The sequence below is a fragment of the Capra hircus genome, chromosome 2, assembly GCF_001704415.2.
Source record: "Capra hircus breed San Clemente chromosome 2, ASM170441v1, whole genome shotgun sequence".
Taxonomy (NCBI): Eukaryota; Metazoa; Chordata; class Mammalia; order Artiodactyla; family Bovidae; genus Capra; species Capra hircus.
The window spans coordinates 110,867,210-110,884,206 of NC_030809.1; the positions used below are offsets into that span (position 1 = coordinate 110,867,210).

At 34.9% G+C, this 16,997-nt stretch overlaps 1 protein-coding gene across 4 annotated transcripts in view; it reads right to left on the reverse strand.

The window, feature by feature from the left end:
• Positions 1-16,997, reverse strand: part of TLK1 (tousled like kinase 1) — a 176,305-nt gene that overhangs the window by 19,917 nt on the left and 139,391 nt on the right. For all 4 annotated transcript variants that reach the window (XM_018064515.1, XM_018064521.1, XM_018064534.1 and 1 more), the window contains one exon: positions 11,192-11,258. In XM_018064515.1, coding sequence (XP_017920004.1) covers positions 11,192-11,258 — 67 coding nt within the window. The remainder of the gene's footprint in view (positions 1-11,191; positions 11,259-16,997) is intronic.

Here is a 16,997-nt window from a genome sequence, read left to right on the forward strand (position 1 = left end):
AAATGTGTAACCATTATAAATCTATATATAACATGGAATAGGGATCATTTCTGAATATTATTCTTAAATATTTCTGCTCTTCATTAGCACTGTCTTATAATGATTTATCTTCTAAAATTAAAAAAAAATCCTTTGTCTCAAAAAAATCAACAATTCTGAAATTTGCTCTGAAAGTATATTTCATTGTAAGGCAGATAACAGGTATAAAGTCTATTACACCATTATCTAAGGCTTAAACTGAAAGGAATATTCTCAGTGTCATAAAGAAAAACAAATGTTCACAGATTAAAAACCTAAGTATGTTTATATTCTACTTGACCTTAAGATTATATCAATTATTTAAAAATGAAACTCAACCCCTACTTGTTGTAGATATTTAATGTAAATTAGGCATTAGATAATACATGCTGCTGCTGCTAAGTTGCGTCAGTCGTGCCCGACTCTGTGTGACCCCACAGACGGCAGCCCACCAGGCTCCTCCGTCCCTGGGAGTCTCCAGGCAAGAATACTGGAGTGGGTTGCCATTTCCTTCTCCAATGCATGCATGCATGCTAAGTTGCTTCAGTCGTGTCTGACTCTGTGCGACCCCACAAAGGGCAGCCCACCAGGCTCCCCCATCCCTGGGATGCTCCAGGCAAGAGTACTGCGGAGTGGGTTGTCATTTCCTTCTCCAACGCATGCATGCATGCTAAGTCGCTTCAGTCATGTCCGACTCTGCGCAACCCTAAGGACAGCAGCCCACTAGCTTCCTCTGCCCAAGGGATTCTCTAGGCAAGAATACTGGAGTGGGATGCCATTTCTTTCTCCATAGATAATATATAGAAACCATTGAAGATGAACTTTTCTAAAATTTGGGGGAGAGTTCTCTAAAATACACTAAATTCCCTGAAATTTCCTCATTTAGTGTAGCTTCAGTCACAGTATTTCTAATTTTAATGAAAATAAGAAAAAAAAAAGGTAAGATAATGTTCCAGGGGATTAAATAGTTTCATTATAAGGACAGGAAATAGATTCAAAAGCTTCACAACAATAAAGTCAAACCACAGTTCAGTTGTCTCAATTCAGTTACATAAAGCAGAATAAGAAACTGGCTATATAGGTGTGTCCATAAATATGAAAAAATTCAAATTCAATTATATCACAGAACACAGAAAGAGGTAACTTACTTTTTTCAGATTACTAACGATTGCTGCCTTAAAATTTTCTGTTAATTTCTTACACATGTATGAAGCTACCAAACGTTAGTAAACTGGTATAATTTTAAATAATCTGATAAAACGGTGAAATGCTTATTAGAACTGCCAGCAAAAATACTTGTTTCAGCTTTTACTTGTAGTTGTGGTATGGGGATACTTATTATTTGAAAAGTGAATTTATAGAAATTCTATTATATATAATTTTGAGACAACTAGATTGTTGACACATAATTACATTTGTTTTATAATTTTTGGTAATCTTCAGATGTTTATACAATGGCAGTAATCAATATTACGAAATAGTTACTAAAGAAAATAAAATACATGTATGTGCCAGTTAAGCAAGTTTTTATTCCTCTATAAAACATGCCAAGTATGGCTTCCCTAGAGGCTTATATGGTAAAGAATCTGCCTGCAATGCAGGAGACCAGGGTTTGATCCTTGGATCAGGAAGATCCTCTGGAGAAGGGAATGGCTACCCACTCCAGTGTTCCTGCCTGGAGAATCCCATGGACAGAGAAGCCTGGTGGGTTCCATGGGGTTACAGAGTCAGATAAGACTGAGCGACTAAACACACAGACACACACACACACACACACACAGACACACACAGACACACACACGCCCCATGAGATCTTGTAATACAAAAGGACAGACAAGCTTCATTCAGTCTGAACTGTAAAATTTACAGGATAAACCCCCAAACGTCAGGAGGACTAGTTAAAACAAACAGCTGGATCCTAGCTGTTTAAGAGCAAAGGTTAAGGGAAGGAACTATAACTGATTATATGCAGATACAGGTAAATCTTCCATAGTCATCAGTAAATATATTTATATCGTCCATATTGTAATTTAGTATTTATTCCAGTATCTTGGATCTTAAAACAAAGTGACATATTTCTAGGGGAAAGATAATTCAGCAACTCTAAGTAACTTCTCTCAAATCCCACTGAGAAAAAGTATACATTCTGTTATGGATTGAAGGCTTTGTGTTCCTCCCAAATTGTGTATGTCTAAGCCCTAACCTCCCAGGGTGATGGTATTTGGAGAAGGGGACTCTGTAAGTTAAGAGTTAGCTTAGGTAATGAGAGTGGGGCCCTCTTGATGAGATTTAGTGGCTTTTTGAGTAGGAAGAAAGAGATCTCTCCTCCCAACCCCACCAGCTCTTTGTGGCAACACAGAGAAAAGTCACGTGAGGATTTGAGAAGATGACCATCTACAAACTAGGAAGAAAGCTACAGAAACTAAACCCTAGGCTCCCCTGGTAAAGAATCTGACTGCCAATGCAGGAGACACAGGTTTGACCCCTGATCCAGGAAGATCACACGTGCGGCAGAGAAATTAACCCTATGCACAGCAATTATTCAGCCTGTGCTCTAAAGCCCAGGAGCCACAACTACTGGAAGCCTGCATGCCCTGCAGCCCATGAGCCACGACAAGAGAAGCCACCGCAAGGAGAAGCCCACAAAGCAACAAAGACCCAGCCCAGCCAAAAAATGAATGAATGGTTGAAGGAAAAAAGAAACTAAACCCCAAGGGACCTCGATCTTGGATTTCCAGCCTCTAGAACTAGGAGAAATAAGTTTCTGTTGTTTAAGCTGCCCAGTCTATGGTATTCTGTTACAACAGCCTGAGCCTGTTAGTTATTCTCTCCTTACAGAAGGGAATTCCATTATGGAATGGAATCCTCAAACACATGGCAAAGGTAGGTCAAATTACTAAAATAAAAGAGAGGTAGTCCAGAATGGAGATCATGCTTAGTAAGAACACTAAATTTCAATACTCTAGTCGGCCACTAGTTGAGCCATTTACAGCAGAAAAGGTCTAAGAAGAAACAGCATCTCTGGAAAAGAATTGGTTTCTGTAGGCAATTATGGTATTGAAGGGACATGAATAAGAAAAGATCCTACTAGAGAGAGGGAGGTAAATTTGGTAATCACATACAATAAAAGGACATCGTTCTTTTCCGTTTAGACAAAAAGATATGGCAATAAACCTTAACAGTACATACTACAGCTATTTTAACAGTATTTTAAAATAAGATCTAATATCTGAATTACTTAAATTTATATTTTTAAAAACCCAGGTTAGACAAGTATACAACAATAGATCTCAATATTGCCTCATTTAAGTAACCTGCAAAACCTAACACCTTTCAAAATTTTTAACTTTAAAAATTTACGTGCAAAGTAAAAACCAATTTGTCCCTCAATAGATATTTAGCATACAAATACTTTCTATTTGTACTCAGAGTCCCTTCTGGCAACTTAATATCTCCTTGGCTCAACATTCTAAGCTAAAAGTATGCTACAGCAATGTAGAATCTTCATAAAATGCTAAGTTAAACATAAAATGCAGGTTAAAACTGCTAGGCAGACTTGGGGTATATTTTGAGCATTTCCCTTAATAGCAGTTTTTAAAAGGGCAATTATTTTCTTTTAAAGTAGGGGTGTGTAGGCATTAAACTGTAAAACTTACAAGTTATATAGTAACGCATTTTACATGTAAAACTAATTAATTTCCTGTAAAAGTTGAACATACTATTGAATAGTTAAAACTTCTTTAGCAAATCTTTAATATATATTAATGTTAGCCCCACAAAAACCCCTCAATTTTGAAAAGCTGCCTTTCTATAAAGTCAAGATAAGGTAGAATTTGAGAATCTGAGAATTTCTGATGTATCATTCTCAGCTTGCCTATAATCCATGTGAGTTGGGAGAAGAAAAGATTTTGTGTGGTATATTATGAAGATAGTGGAAACAGGGAAAAGCTTATCATTTACAAGAGTATATTCAGGAGCACCATAACAACATTAGTCCTTTGAGAAAACTATTAATAGTTCAGAATGAGATTTCAACATATTTAATACCAAATTAATTTTAGTAATATAATAATACAATCAAGTTAGTATCTCTAAGTCCTCAAATAAGTTTTAATTTCATAAAATATTTATAATGTTATTCTGAAAGTCTATCACTAGGAAAGTGAAAGGTAAAATTAACAAAAGGTGTTATTAAAAGCTAACAGAAAGGGCAGTGCAGAAAAGAATTAAGAAAATTATTACCAATTTACTTCAAATTTATAGGTCCTCAATTTTTTCTCTATTATACTCTTTTATATATCCTAAATATGGATATAAGAGACACGAATCATTGGAAATATGAACCAATAAAAAACTACATTGAACGTATAGAGATCAGTTTTGAAGCTACTGCCCGTAATCCTCTTTTTGCTCAAGTATGACTGTATAGATTGAGGGAGTAGGGTAGGAGGAAGAAAGAGGACAAATACTGTGAAATTCCTGGTAGGGGATTCTTTCCTAACTATGTATATGATGTCTCCATGTCGATCCTGAGTCGCTGAGCTGGAGAGGGGAACATACTGGGTATCCCTCAAGTGTGTTTAACTGGTTTAGAACTTTAATGTTAGAACTTTAACGTTTTTCTCTCTCTGTTTCATTTCCTTCTTTGATGGGTTGGGGGTAATTCGCCTCTCTTTGAAAATTAAACACATACATCAAAAACCCTAAATGGGAATAAGTGTTAAAATGGACAATGGGATTGTCAGTTCCTCCATTCTATTTAAACAAACCAAACCCTATCTTCTCAGCAGCAAATAAATGTAACAGTTCAACTGACTGGCAAATTTTAAATATCCAGTACAGTTCCTGAAAAAGAAATCACAGCTTCTGTATTAAGGGGACGAAATTTCTTGATGTTGAAACCAGCTCAGGTGCTGACACCAAACCCTAGCCCCTACAGGTACAATGCCTTACTACATTTTCCTCCAGCTTTCTGCCTTTTAACCTTTTTCAGGGTTCTGGTGGATTCCATATTTTTAAAAAGTATGAAAAGGTTTAACATTCTATACAATAATGAGAAGAGCCTAATCTTCTAGACTCTATGTATATGCATATAAACAGCATGGAGTTACAGTTTTTGGCCATTGGCCAAGCAACTGCCTTCTCTTTTTTGTGAAATTATGACCTCTAAACTGAATTTACAAACCTGAATAAACTCTGCCCAATGGTTAACAGGACTTCTAAGATTCTTTCCAAAATTCAATGAATGCCATTGCCTATACAACTGGATTAATATAAAAATCTACAAAAGTAAAATACATTTTATCACTAAATTTTCACTCTGGTAAGTGACCACCACCTATTACCAGGTAAAGATGTATAATTATAGATGGGGTGAGCCAGAAATATGCTTGTAGGTTCACAAGGAGAGCAGGAAGGAGAGTACACACACCAGTAGCTTTCCTATCTACAGCTAGTTCCGTGTTCTCTCAGGCATCGCTTTCACAGAATAGCACTCATTTTTAAACAGAAGCAGAACTAGGCACAAGATGTCAAGTTTAGAATTCCAACACTCTTGGCACTTTTCTTGCCCATACATACCAAGAAGTTGGACACCTTGTATATTCTTTGTGGGCTTAACAGTGACTTTTCTTGCATAATGAATGCATTTTCACTAGACTTCACTGAAAACTACTTCCTACACAAGTAGCATCTTGTGTTATGTTCTAGAGAAATGTAACATACAATGTAGTCGGCTTTGAGAGAAAATTTTCTTGAATATAGAGGTGCACATGCAGTTTTAGAGATTAAGCCCTCTAGCATTAACTATTTTCATATTTTTATTCATACCTAAAGTGACAAGAGGCGTCACATACACAAACGTATTCTTTGTGGTCATACTAAGGATTTGATAAATCAGATGACAATGGTATTCTAGAAAGAAAGACCAAAGGAGATATCAAACTTCAAGAATATTTGGGGATTAATTCACCTAAAACCAATGCCCTGTATTCTCCACTGTTCAAAAGGCTTGCAGACAATCCATTGTCTTCCATTTCAACTAGTTGCATGGTCCACTGTGAAGGAGTGAGAAAAGAGCTGTGTGCTTGTTCTTGACCTGTAAAGATTTCATCATGGAAGATTAATACTGATGCTGCTGCTGCCTGTTACTGGTTGTTTCTCTTTGCAGGTGCCAATATCGATCAGAGAACAGGATTTCAGTGGCAGAGTTGTTGCTATACTGTTATCTCTTCAGAACGGAGGCACAAGGAGAGATGAATGCCACATCGCAAGGAGCAAAGGAGAAAGAGAGAAAGAAATGGTGTCAGGTGGCATGTTGGATGCGATTTTTGTTTTAGTAGAGATTGAGATGACCGTAATTGTTTAGCTGATTCCTTCGGTCTGCAAAGATACACTTGTGTTGGTGCTGATGGTTCTTGACTAATCCTGTTTCAATTACAAATTGGTTATGTTTTTCCTAAAAACTTCTGGTATTTAAATTCAGGGTTTATAACTCTCTCTCTCTCACACACCCCCCAAAACACATACATTAAAGTCAATCCCTACTACACTATCTAATATTCCATACTGAGATGTCAAATCTTCTATATGCATTCTCTCCAACTAATCAAATATTTAAAATCCACAAGACAAAAAAATTCAAAGACTAGAATAAACACCTCCACATGCTGTTCATATCACAAACTTGAGTCAAACAGCAGTGGTATGATGTAGTTATTGGTCCTAATAACTTTCAAAATTCTTACTTTCTCTTCATTTTGGGGTATTATGACTGGTAATTTATATTTTTTAAATAATATTATGACTAGAGAGACAATCTCTTACAAGGAAGATGGTTTATCAGGGATTTTTTAAAAAGTTGTTTATGTTAGTTTAGTAATAATCCTTGGAAAGCACATCCACACAGTTTTCTTCAATTCTAGAATTAAGATCGGAGTTGTACAAACAACAACCTAGTAGAACTCCACAAATTACAAAGATAACTGACTTTCTCATAACTAGAATTTATCAAGACCGGAATCAAAACAGGATCAACTATAAAAGCTAACTGGTACATGGCTTATTAGTTTTCTTAACGCCGGAGATGCCACATGTGGCACAGGTACATTACTGGATTTAGTTGCTCTGCCTTAAAGGACAACATTTTAAACACAGGAAATTATTCTCATTGCAACTACAAGCTTGTAAGTGATAATCAAGGAAGTTTATGCATAATGGTTAGTAGCAAAAAGTTATTTTGTGTAAGTTTCAGGAGTAATTTGTATAAGATACATATATTTTGCGATATACTTCCTTGACATTCTATTAAATCTTTAGCTGTATAAAGGTAAAATTACACTAGAGAGTATTTACACATTTTACCTCCCAAAACATGCTTTTCCTGTTGACCTTTAAAGATAAATTTATAATGAAAAACAGTGAACCAATTAATAATAAAGAAATATTCTAGCTGACAGAATAGTCACTAACAGGCTATCCAAGGAAAGTAATATATGAAAGAAAGAGAGAAAGGAGTGTGTGTGTGAAAAATTTAACTGCTATACTTTATTTGAGATGAAGATAAAACAGTCTATTTCTGGGGGAAAAAAGGAAAGCAAACGTTCCTACTACTCTAGGAAAGATGCAAAGAAAGCTACAAGGGAATCAATTCTGAATTCAGAAGGATCAACTTGCTATCCATCTACAACTAGAGAATTGTAGGAATAAAGTGTAAGGATACTTCCACTGAAGTAGCAGTGAGAAAAGGTTCAAGTTTTGGCTTTGCTAGTTACTAGCTATATTAATTTAGACAAAGCAAACAGAGAAGAGCTTGGCATTCAAATTTTACATTAATGTTCACTCTAGAATGGTTAAAAATTCAAAGTGTAAAAATGTAATATTATGCAATTCTCTTAGAAATGTGGAAATAAATCACCTAGTGAATGAGTGAGCAATAATTTCATCAACTGATAACTAAAACAATATTAAACAATTCTTAATGTATTAAAAAAGATGATGCTGAACAATAATTTTCCTAACTTCAGAAGACAATAGACCCTTAAGTAAGTTACATTTACTATTTGGGGGCAACAGGAATGAGCGTTTATTTCAGCCATGGACTTACTGCTGAGCTCTCCTTTGCTGCTCTATCACACTAACAGACTCACTGGGTTTGGATTACTATGTTTCTAGCCCACAGAATAGTACAGAATATGAACTGAACTTTACGATCTATTCAGTGGTAAATACTTTTTCATATTTCGGTTTACCTATTCAATTATTATGATTATCTTTATAAAATACAACGTACATCATAGATTATCTCAAGAAAAAGTTAACTAGGGCTTCTAGTCTTCTATGTCCAAATGGTATAGGCTTCATCAATGATGCAAGTTTTTTCCTTTGGTGCCAACAAATTTTATAACTCCATCTAACTTTAAGAGTTTTTATTGAAGGGAGAGTGAAAGTCACCTTTGGAAATGCAGGAGGTATACTGGGCTCCACATCTAAACCCTAATCTAATGTAGGTCACATGATTAATTCCTGCACAGGTAACATGGACATCAAATATCCACAGATCAGATCCAGCCTATGGTAGAAACTATATAGTTACACGTCGGGGTATGGTTCATGTTGGCTTAAGATAGGGGTGATAACATCTTTTCTTTCAACTCAAGCTTGTTCTCTATGTGTTGAAAGTGTCCAATCTACTTGTATTTTAGAAACCAGAACGACCTATTTTTAATGACCTACTTTCCGACTGTGCTTTAGAATATGCCAAATAACTTATTTTTAACGCATGTAACAGAATGCCTATTATTCTTGAACTGTACAACTCAAAAAAGTAATACCCAGTGGAAATAAGACTACTACTATTTACTTGTACTCTAAGGTGACACTACTTACTTAACTTTGTTCTCTGTGTGTACTACCAGCAACTGTCTTCATAATGCATTCATTCTTCTCAACCAAAAAAGTCAGAAGTAAACGTGAGAATTCAAAGCATGAGAGTGTATTTCAGCATTAATTCATCCAATATTCCATGATGGAGATCAAAGAAAAGTAATGTTGTAGATTGGTTAAGAAGAAGATAAAGTTAGAAGTCTAAAACTGCTCAGTAAATTTGATAAAAGCTGAGACAATGAAACAGGAAAAGGATTATAGAAGGGACAATTATTACAATGAGTAAATACAAAAATGGAAAAGTCAAACACTGGGGAAAAAGGTAATATGGAAGTTAGAAGAGAAGGTGTAGTAAACTACAAAAGCTTCAACTGTTTATATAATATCTAGACATTTAAGGATATGTACCTTACTTTATAAAACAGAAATGTTTCAGAGAAATAAAATATTTTCAATGTACCAGGAAAGCTTTAAAATCAACCAACCACCCACCAATCAAAAAATAAAAACAAACCGTCCTCTGAATCCTTTCAAGTATTTTTGTGATACAAACAGCCGATTCCTAATTTAACTGCTTTACCATTTCAGATTTTATAACAGGTTTCCATAAGACATGTAAAACTCATCATTAGAAAGAGTAATCTGAAATTTACTATTATGTGTGAAAATTATAAGCCCCCAGTTGACTATACACTTTAGTATCTCATTATCATGAAAGGCTACTCAGAAATACTTGATAAATCTTTCTTTATATGGAACGTCAAACATAGGTCTCTATCAAAATAGCTTAGGTGGGCAGACAAATACTTGTACTAATTCTGACCTTCAAAATCCCCACTTCCCTTCTATAGTCCCGTTACAACTCCATCAGTTACAAAATGGACTGAAGTTGTCTACTTATATCAAAGAACAGAGAAATATCAATAATTACAGCAGAACAGAAAACAGAACAAAACAGATCAGAATAAATTCATTTTAGAATTTATAATTTACTGTTCAAGTAGTTAGGCTGAAACTTTTCTGAGCAGGGGCACAGTAAAGAACACTAATACAAATAACACATATATATGTATGTCTATATATACACACATATACACATATGTGAGGTGAAAGTCGCTCAGTTGTGTCCGATTCTTTGCGACCCCATGGCTCCTCTGTCCCTGGAATTCTATAGGCAAGAATACTGGAGTGGGTTGCCATTCCCTTCTCCATTATACAAATATGTATGTATATAAAATATAATTTTTTTCTGTTCCCTGTAACTAAATGGCAGGAATCTGAAGCATGTTGATAGCATTCCAAAATTAAGCACATCTATAATGAGATGGTGGCTGCTACAAGAATGGGTTTCTCTGACCTACCTCACCCTACCCCAGGGAGATGACTTGATAGATACTATCTTCAATTAGTTCACTAACTTAGTTTTAGCTATTACTCAGCCTATTTAAACAATGTAAGTAATGTGATAAGCAGACCACAGAATTTAAAAACTGGATCAAAGAAAAAGAATTTTACAGCTGTCAGTAATTTCATTTTGAGGGGGAAAATCTATTATTTCTCTGAAATGGTTTGAATTAAAAATATGAACTAAAAAACAATGAACTGAATACAATTTCAGAGTTTACAAACAAGTACATAGCTTTACATTATAAAAACTTACTAACATATAACAATGTTATCACTTTATATTATTACCGATGATCAGGCTCTTCTAAATTTGCCAATGTATATATTTTAACTGAAACATTTAATCAGGTATTTGGTAACTTTAAAGTTAAGTCAAAAAAACCTGTTATTAATTTACAATTGTTTCAATTTGTTATGAAATGGACACAACAACATAGAATCTTACATTTTATCTTTTTTTTTTTTTTTTTTTAACAGAGAGTATTTAACAGTAATCTTAAGAACCTGGAGTTCTGTCCAGGATCATTCCTCCACTACAAGGACATGGGTTTTTGTTTTTTAACTTTTTGACCATACGCATCATGTGGGATCTTACTCCCCAGACCAGGGATCGAATCAGCATCCCCCTGCATTGAGAAGTCCCAGGGACAAGGTATTATCAGCATCTGAAATGTTTGTAAATTACCACAAGGTAAAGGAATGTTATTTTAATATATTCAACATAACAATGCAACTTTTATGCCCCTCTTTTATTTTTTTTGGTCTGAAGTTTTAAATTTGGGTCCTTTTTCTCTGTAAGTTCTGCCTTCTTTAATAAGAAACGTAAAACACAACTCTCCACAACCTCTGGTAAAATAGAATGGCCAGCATATGCTCCACGTACCTTTTTGAGATGTCCTAGTCTAAGTTTGAAAATTTCTTCCTGTTCATGATATTCTGCCAAAGTCAACCTGTCAAAATGAAATTGTAATTCTAGATATTAAGATTAATACTTATTATTTCTTATCAACAACCAGCAAAATAAAATTAATCAAATAAAAATACTAAAATGTTGACAACTTTCAGCCCTGAACACATAAGCCTAAAGTGCCTGAAGGTATTCTTCAGAGTATATCTAATACAGATGGAAAAACTGACTGACTTACAAATTCAACAACTATTTAATCAGTACCATGAATTTATATCCTAAGGATGCAATGAAAAAGACAGTTTCTCAATACACTCTGGTTTGAACTTACACTTCATAGTGGGAGTACAGGGGATAAGGAAGCAGAAGAGAAACAATTTAGTCCAGAAATGAAACAATCGCAAATAACAGTAAGTGTTATAAAGAGAATTGGAAAGGCTGGTGTGATAATAACTGCCTGTATTATACTAATTTGCACCGAGTTTTAGGGAGATAGTCTTGATCTGAATGTCAAAAGGACAACCACAAGAGGACCTAGGCGAGTATATTCTACACACAGGTTAAAGCAGGTACAAAGACACCAAGACGGAAATAGACTGATACTGAGAAGACGAAAAAAACCACACAAGTATCAGAATATAGTCAAAGAGGCTGTCAGCAAAAGAGATAAAGTAGGGGAAAAGCATCTAAAAGCAGGATGGATTTTAGACCAAGGAATGAATTTCATTTTATTTTAAGAGTACTGGGAAATCACTGCAAAGGTAATCAGTCCAATTTGGGCACTGGTTTAAGAAAGAAAGAAATGAAGACATTTTTCTCTTCTCTGCTTCCATAGGCTAGTGAATAAGTAAGATAGGGCTGCCAAAAAACACCAAATTATTAATAAATATAAACAGATACACACGTGAGAGTACTTTATGGTTGTTGTATTATTAATTTCAAATATTCTTCTGTAAATTAGGAAAGATCACTGCAGTTGACCCTTGAATAACAAGGGTTTGAACTGCACAGGTCCACGTACATGAAAATTTTTAAAATAAATACGTATTACACTGCACTACATAGTCTGGAGCTGGTTGACTCTGTGGATGTGGAATTGCAGATACAGAGGCCAGCTGTGAAGTTATATGCAAATTTTCAACTGTAGGGAGGGTGAGAGCCCCAAACCCTCGTGTTGTTTAGGGTTCAACTGTAGTTTAATGTATGTAGAACTTCAGTAAGATATATACCTATTATAATATTTCATAAGAAAACATGATTCTGTATCAACAAAGTGAAAGAGGAAAACACACACATACACACCACAACAAAACAACTTCCATTCATACCCATTACTGAAAGAACTCCTTTTATCTATCATATTTAGGCCCTTGTTTACTTATGTATTCTGGGTATATTTGGTTAAGCTCCAAACCCCAAGATCGACTTATTTATGCTTGGTTTATATCCCTCAGCAACATTCAGTATAAATGCTATTTCCCTTAAGCTAGATGGTAATTAAAATATTAATATCATAGAAAGGGCATTCAAATGAAATAATCGAAAACCTCCAAGAAATTCAGTTAGTATTCCACTAGATATATCTTAAGAGTGAAAAACAAACATTTAAAATTAACTCTCTCTACCCAGTGTTAGGTTAACATAACCACTGGATTTTATTATACTGAATGTAACAATATAGTTGCAGCAGTTGCTTAACATAAATTTAGAGAACTAAACACTGCACTGTGAATGTGAAACATTCATGCAGATGGAATGAAACAAGAAGAGGGAAACATGGTTTTTTTAAAAAAGAGGTTTAGAAACTAAAACTGATAATATCTCAACTAGTTCAGTAAAGTGAAGCCATAGCAATTTTGGCAAATAGTTTCTGGATATGCATATATGCCATCAATGGAAATTACCTGTATAACAATATAGTAATTTACTATTCTTAAAATAAGGTTTTAGGCCCACCAGTAGACCACAGGATGGGCTCAGAACTAATTTTTTAAAATATGTAAATATTTTGTTTGTTTCTGTAACAGGAATAAAATACAATTCTATACTTTGGTTTTTATTGAGTTAAAATACAGCTAAATTTAGTATTCATAAGGTCAAATTAATATGGCTAAAATTTAGTTTCCTAAAATTTTTGACTGTCTTAAGTTGGCAGCAGTTTTCAATAGCTACTGTTCTTCTGAGTTAATAATAAATCAATGTCAATTAGTTCCATGGTGTCTTAGTCTGTTGAATACTGTATGGTTAATTGTATACATTTTATAATGTAATACATATTGGCTATTAACTAGCATTCAGTTCCAGCTGTTAATATGTTTGTGCTGTGGCTCAAATATACATCATCTACATCCTTTTAATAAAAGCAAATACACACAAATAGTCCCTTCCCTAAATTTACTTAGTATAATACCTCATTGATTTCAAAAGCTTTGACCCCAGAGCATTCTTTTATAGGTCTAATCCTAATATGAAACACGTACAATTCTCAGTAAAGATTAATGGTAACTTTCAGCAGCAACAGAACTTTGCTATTTCTTTACTGCATTTGATTACTATCACTATAAAGCTTCAAATAAACAGCAAAATATATACATACTAATCTCTCTGCTGGGTTTTGAAGCATCAATAAGCAAACGTACAGATAGTACTAAATACTAGGCTACTGACTTTCTTGGACAGTGAAAGTGAAAGATCTTTAAGTCGCTCAGTCATGTCTGACTCTTTGTGGCCCCGTGGACCGTAGCCTACCAGGCTCTTCCGTCCATGGGATTTTCCAGGCAAGAGTACTGGAGTGGGTTGCCATTTCCTTCTCCAGGAGATCTTCCCAACCCAGGGATTGAACCCAGGTCTCCCGCATTAGAGGCAGACACTTTACCATCTGAGCCACCAGGGAAGTTCTTCGACAGTAATTCTTACCATTTTATGATCATGGTACCTAATTTCACATATACGTAACTTTGCAGTTCAAACAGCAGTTTAAGAATTCCTATTCCTGTCTTACAAAATAGAATGCAAACCACCAAACAGCAAAAGACATTTCTTACATTTCTTTGCACTTCCTTATCAGAAAGCACCTGACATATTTCAGCACTTTAGAAACTGAAGAGTGAGGTCGCTCAGTTGTGTCCGACTCTTTGTGACCCCATGGGCCATTTAGCAATTTAGATGTCTGCTATTTATTTCCAATGATGGAAAATACTTATAGATAAAATTTAACTGTATTTAGATAAAGTTAACTGGGGACAATCTTACTTAAAGAAATTGGATTTTATTTTATATATGGAAAGAGGTAAGCTAGGAAAATACTAATTTTGATGACTTTTAATTGCCACATAAATTAATTTTATGATGTGCTTTTTAAGATGCTTAAAAAACATCCACCCTCTTAAGTCAATTGCTTATATTACTTAGCAAATCTCTTGTTCACAGAGTGCAAAGAAAAGTCCAATTTCTCCCTTTATGAATCATATCTCATATTATAGATTGAATATTAATTTTATTAAACATTTATGTATATGTATTTAGGAGATGCTAAAAATCATAAATAAACTGTTCAGTAGGTTAACACAAAATTACTCAAAAAGCCAAGAAATTTAAAACTCAAACATAAAACTTAACCACTGATAATCTTTCACAGTGAGTATGAATGAATAAAGAAAGCTGAGTGCTAAAGAATTGATGCTTTTGAACTGTGGTGTTGGAGAAGACTCATCAGAGTCCCATGCACTGCAAGGAGATCAGCCCTGAGTGTTCACTGGAAGGACTGATGTTGAAGCTGAAACTCCAATACTTTGGCCACCTCATGCGAAGAGCTGACTCATTTGAAAAGATCCTGGTGCTGGGAAGAAAGATTGAGGGCAGGAGGAGAAGGGGATAACAGAGGATGAGATGGTTGGATGGCATCACCGATTCAATGGACATGAGTTTGGGTGAACTCTGGGAGTTGGTGATGGACAAGAAGACCTGGTGTGCTGCAGTTCATGGGGTTGCAAAGAGTCGGACACAACTGAGTGACTGACCTGAACTGAATGAATGAATGAGAATTTTATTTTTAATTCAAAAATTGTTTTCAAGAGTTTAATAGAAATGTAGAATATCTGCAGAAAACAGAGAATACACATTTCAAAGAAACTGATATCCAATTCTTTAAGGGTATTCTGTTTAAGCAGGAAACTAATCTGAAGTCTCAGAGTTAAGGAATATAAGATCTGGTAAATAAAATGTTAAAGGCACTTAAGAAAAAAAAATATCAAGCCGGTTTTTTTAGCAAACCTTTACAGAATATTGAACTAAGTCACACATTGAGGAGCAGACTTTTTTAAATGAGGGAGGAAGTAGATGAAACTACTCTGCCTTTGAAGAGCCCTAAAAAAGCACTAGAAATAGAAAAAAAAGTCCTTAACATGGTAAAGGGCATTTATTTAAAAAACCATAACTAACATCACACTCAGTGGTGAAAGAGTAAAAATTTTCCCCTTAAGGCCAGGAACAACTTTCACCACTGCTGTTCAATATTGTACTGGAAGTCCTCTCAGAGGACTTAAGGAAAAATATACACTGAAATTGGAAAGGAAGAAGTAAAACTATTTCTAGTTACAGATGACTTAACTCTACATGTAGAAAATCTCTAAAAATGAACAAGAGCTAATAAATTCAGCAAAGTTGCAGGGCATGAGATCAACACACAAAAATCAAATGTGTCTGTATACATCAGCAATGAACAATGTAAAAACAATACTAAGAATACAATTCAATTAATAACAGAACCCAAAACAATAATATACATAGGATCAAGTTACTCAGGAAGTGACGTGGATGCTAAAAACTACAAAATATTGCTGAAGAAATGAAAGCATACTAACTAAATGAAAGAACATTAGTGCTCATGTCCTTAAGATTAGCAGACTTACTATTGTTAAGAGGGCAATTCTTCACCCAAAGTAACCCACAAACCCAATATAATCCTGATCAAAATACTTATCAATGATTTTGCAGAAACAGGAAAGCTGATTCCTTATTAAAATGCAATGTGCAAGGGTCCTCAAACAAACAAAATAATCTTGAAAAAGAAAAGAAGGACTCATACTTCCTATTTAAAAAATTAATACAGTTACAGTTAGAGGCAAATACATAGAGAAAGCAGATTATTTGTTACCAGGAGGATGCAGGGAGGCAGGAATGGGGAGTGATTAATTAATGGGCATTAGGTGTTCCGGATGAATAAAATGTTCCGAAACTAAAGGGAGGTCTTGGTTGCCCAACACTGCATAGCACTGTGAACGCACTGAATGCCCCTGAACTATATGCTTTTAAATGGCTAACTGTATGTTATACAAATTTAACCTAATTTTTTTTTTTTTTCTTTTTAAGTACCACTGGGAAAAAGAAACCGGGGGATACGGGAAGGAGGAAACCAGTTTCCTCTGAGGAGCCCAGGGTTCAATATACAAAAAACAAAAAACTGAAAACGAATGACTTACGCCAAGTGCTGGTATAGTGTGTAGAATAATAGCCTCAAAAAGATGTCTACATCCTAATTCCTGGAGATGTGAGTATGCTAAGTTACACAGCAAAGGAGAATTAAAGTAGCAGATGGAATTAAAGCTGTTACTTAGCTTACTTTAAAATAGGGATTTATTCTGGACTACCCTTTGTGGACTCAATGTAATCACAAGAGGCCTTCAAATGCGAGGAGATGGGCAGAGATGTTGGAATCACAGTGACATGACACGACAAAGGCTTGACTTGCTACTGCTGGCTTGCAGTTGGAAGCGGATCATGA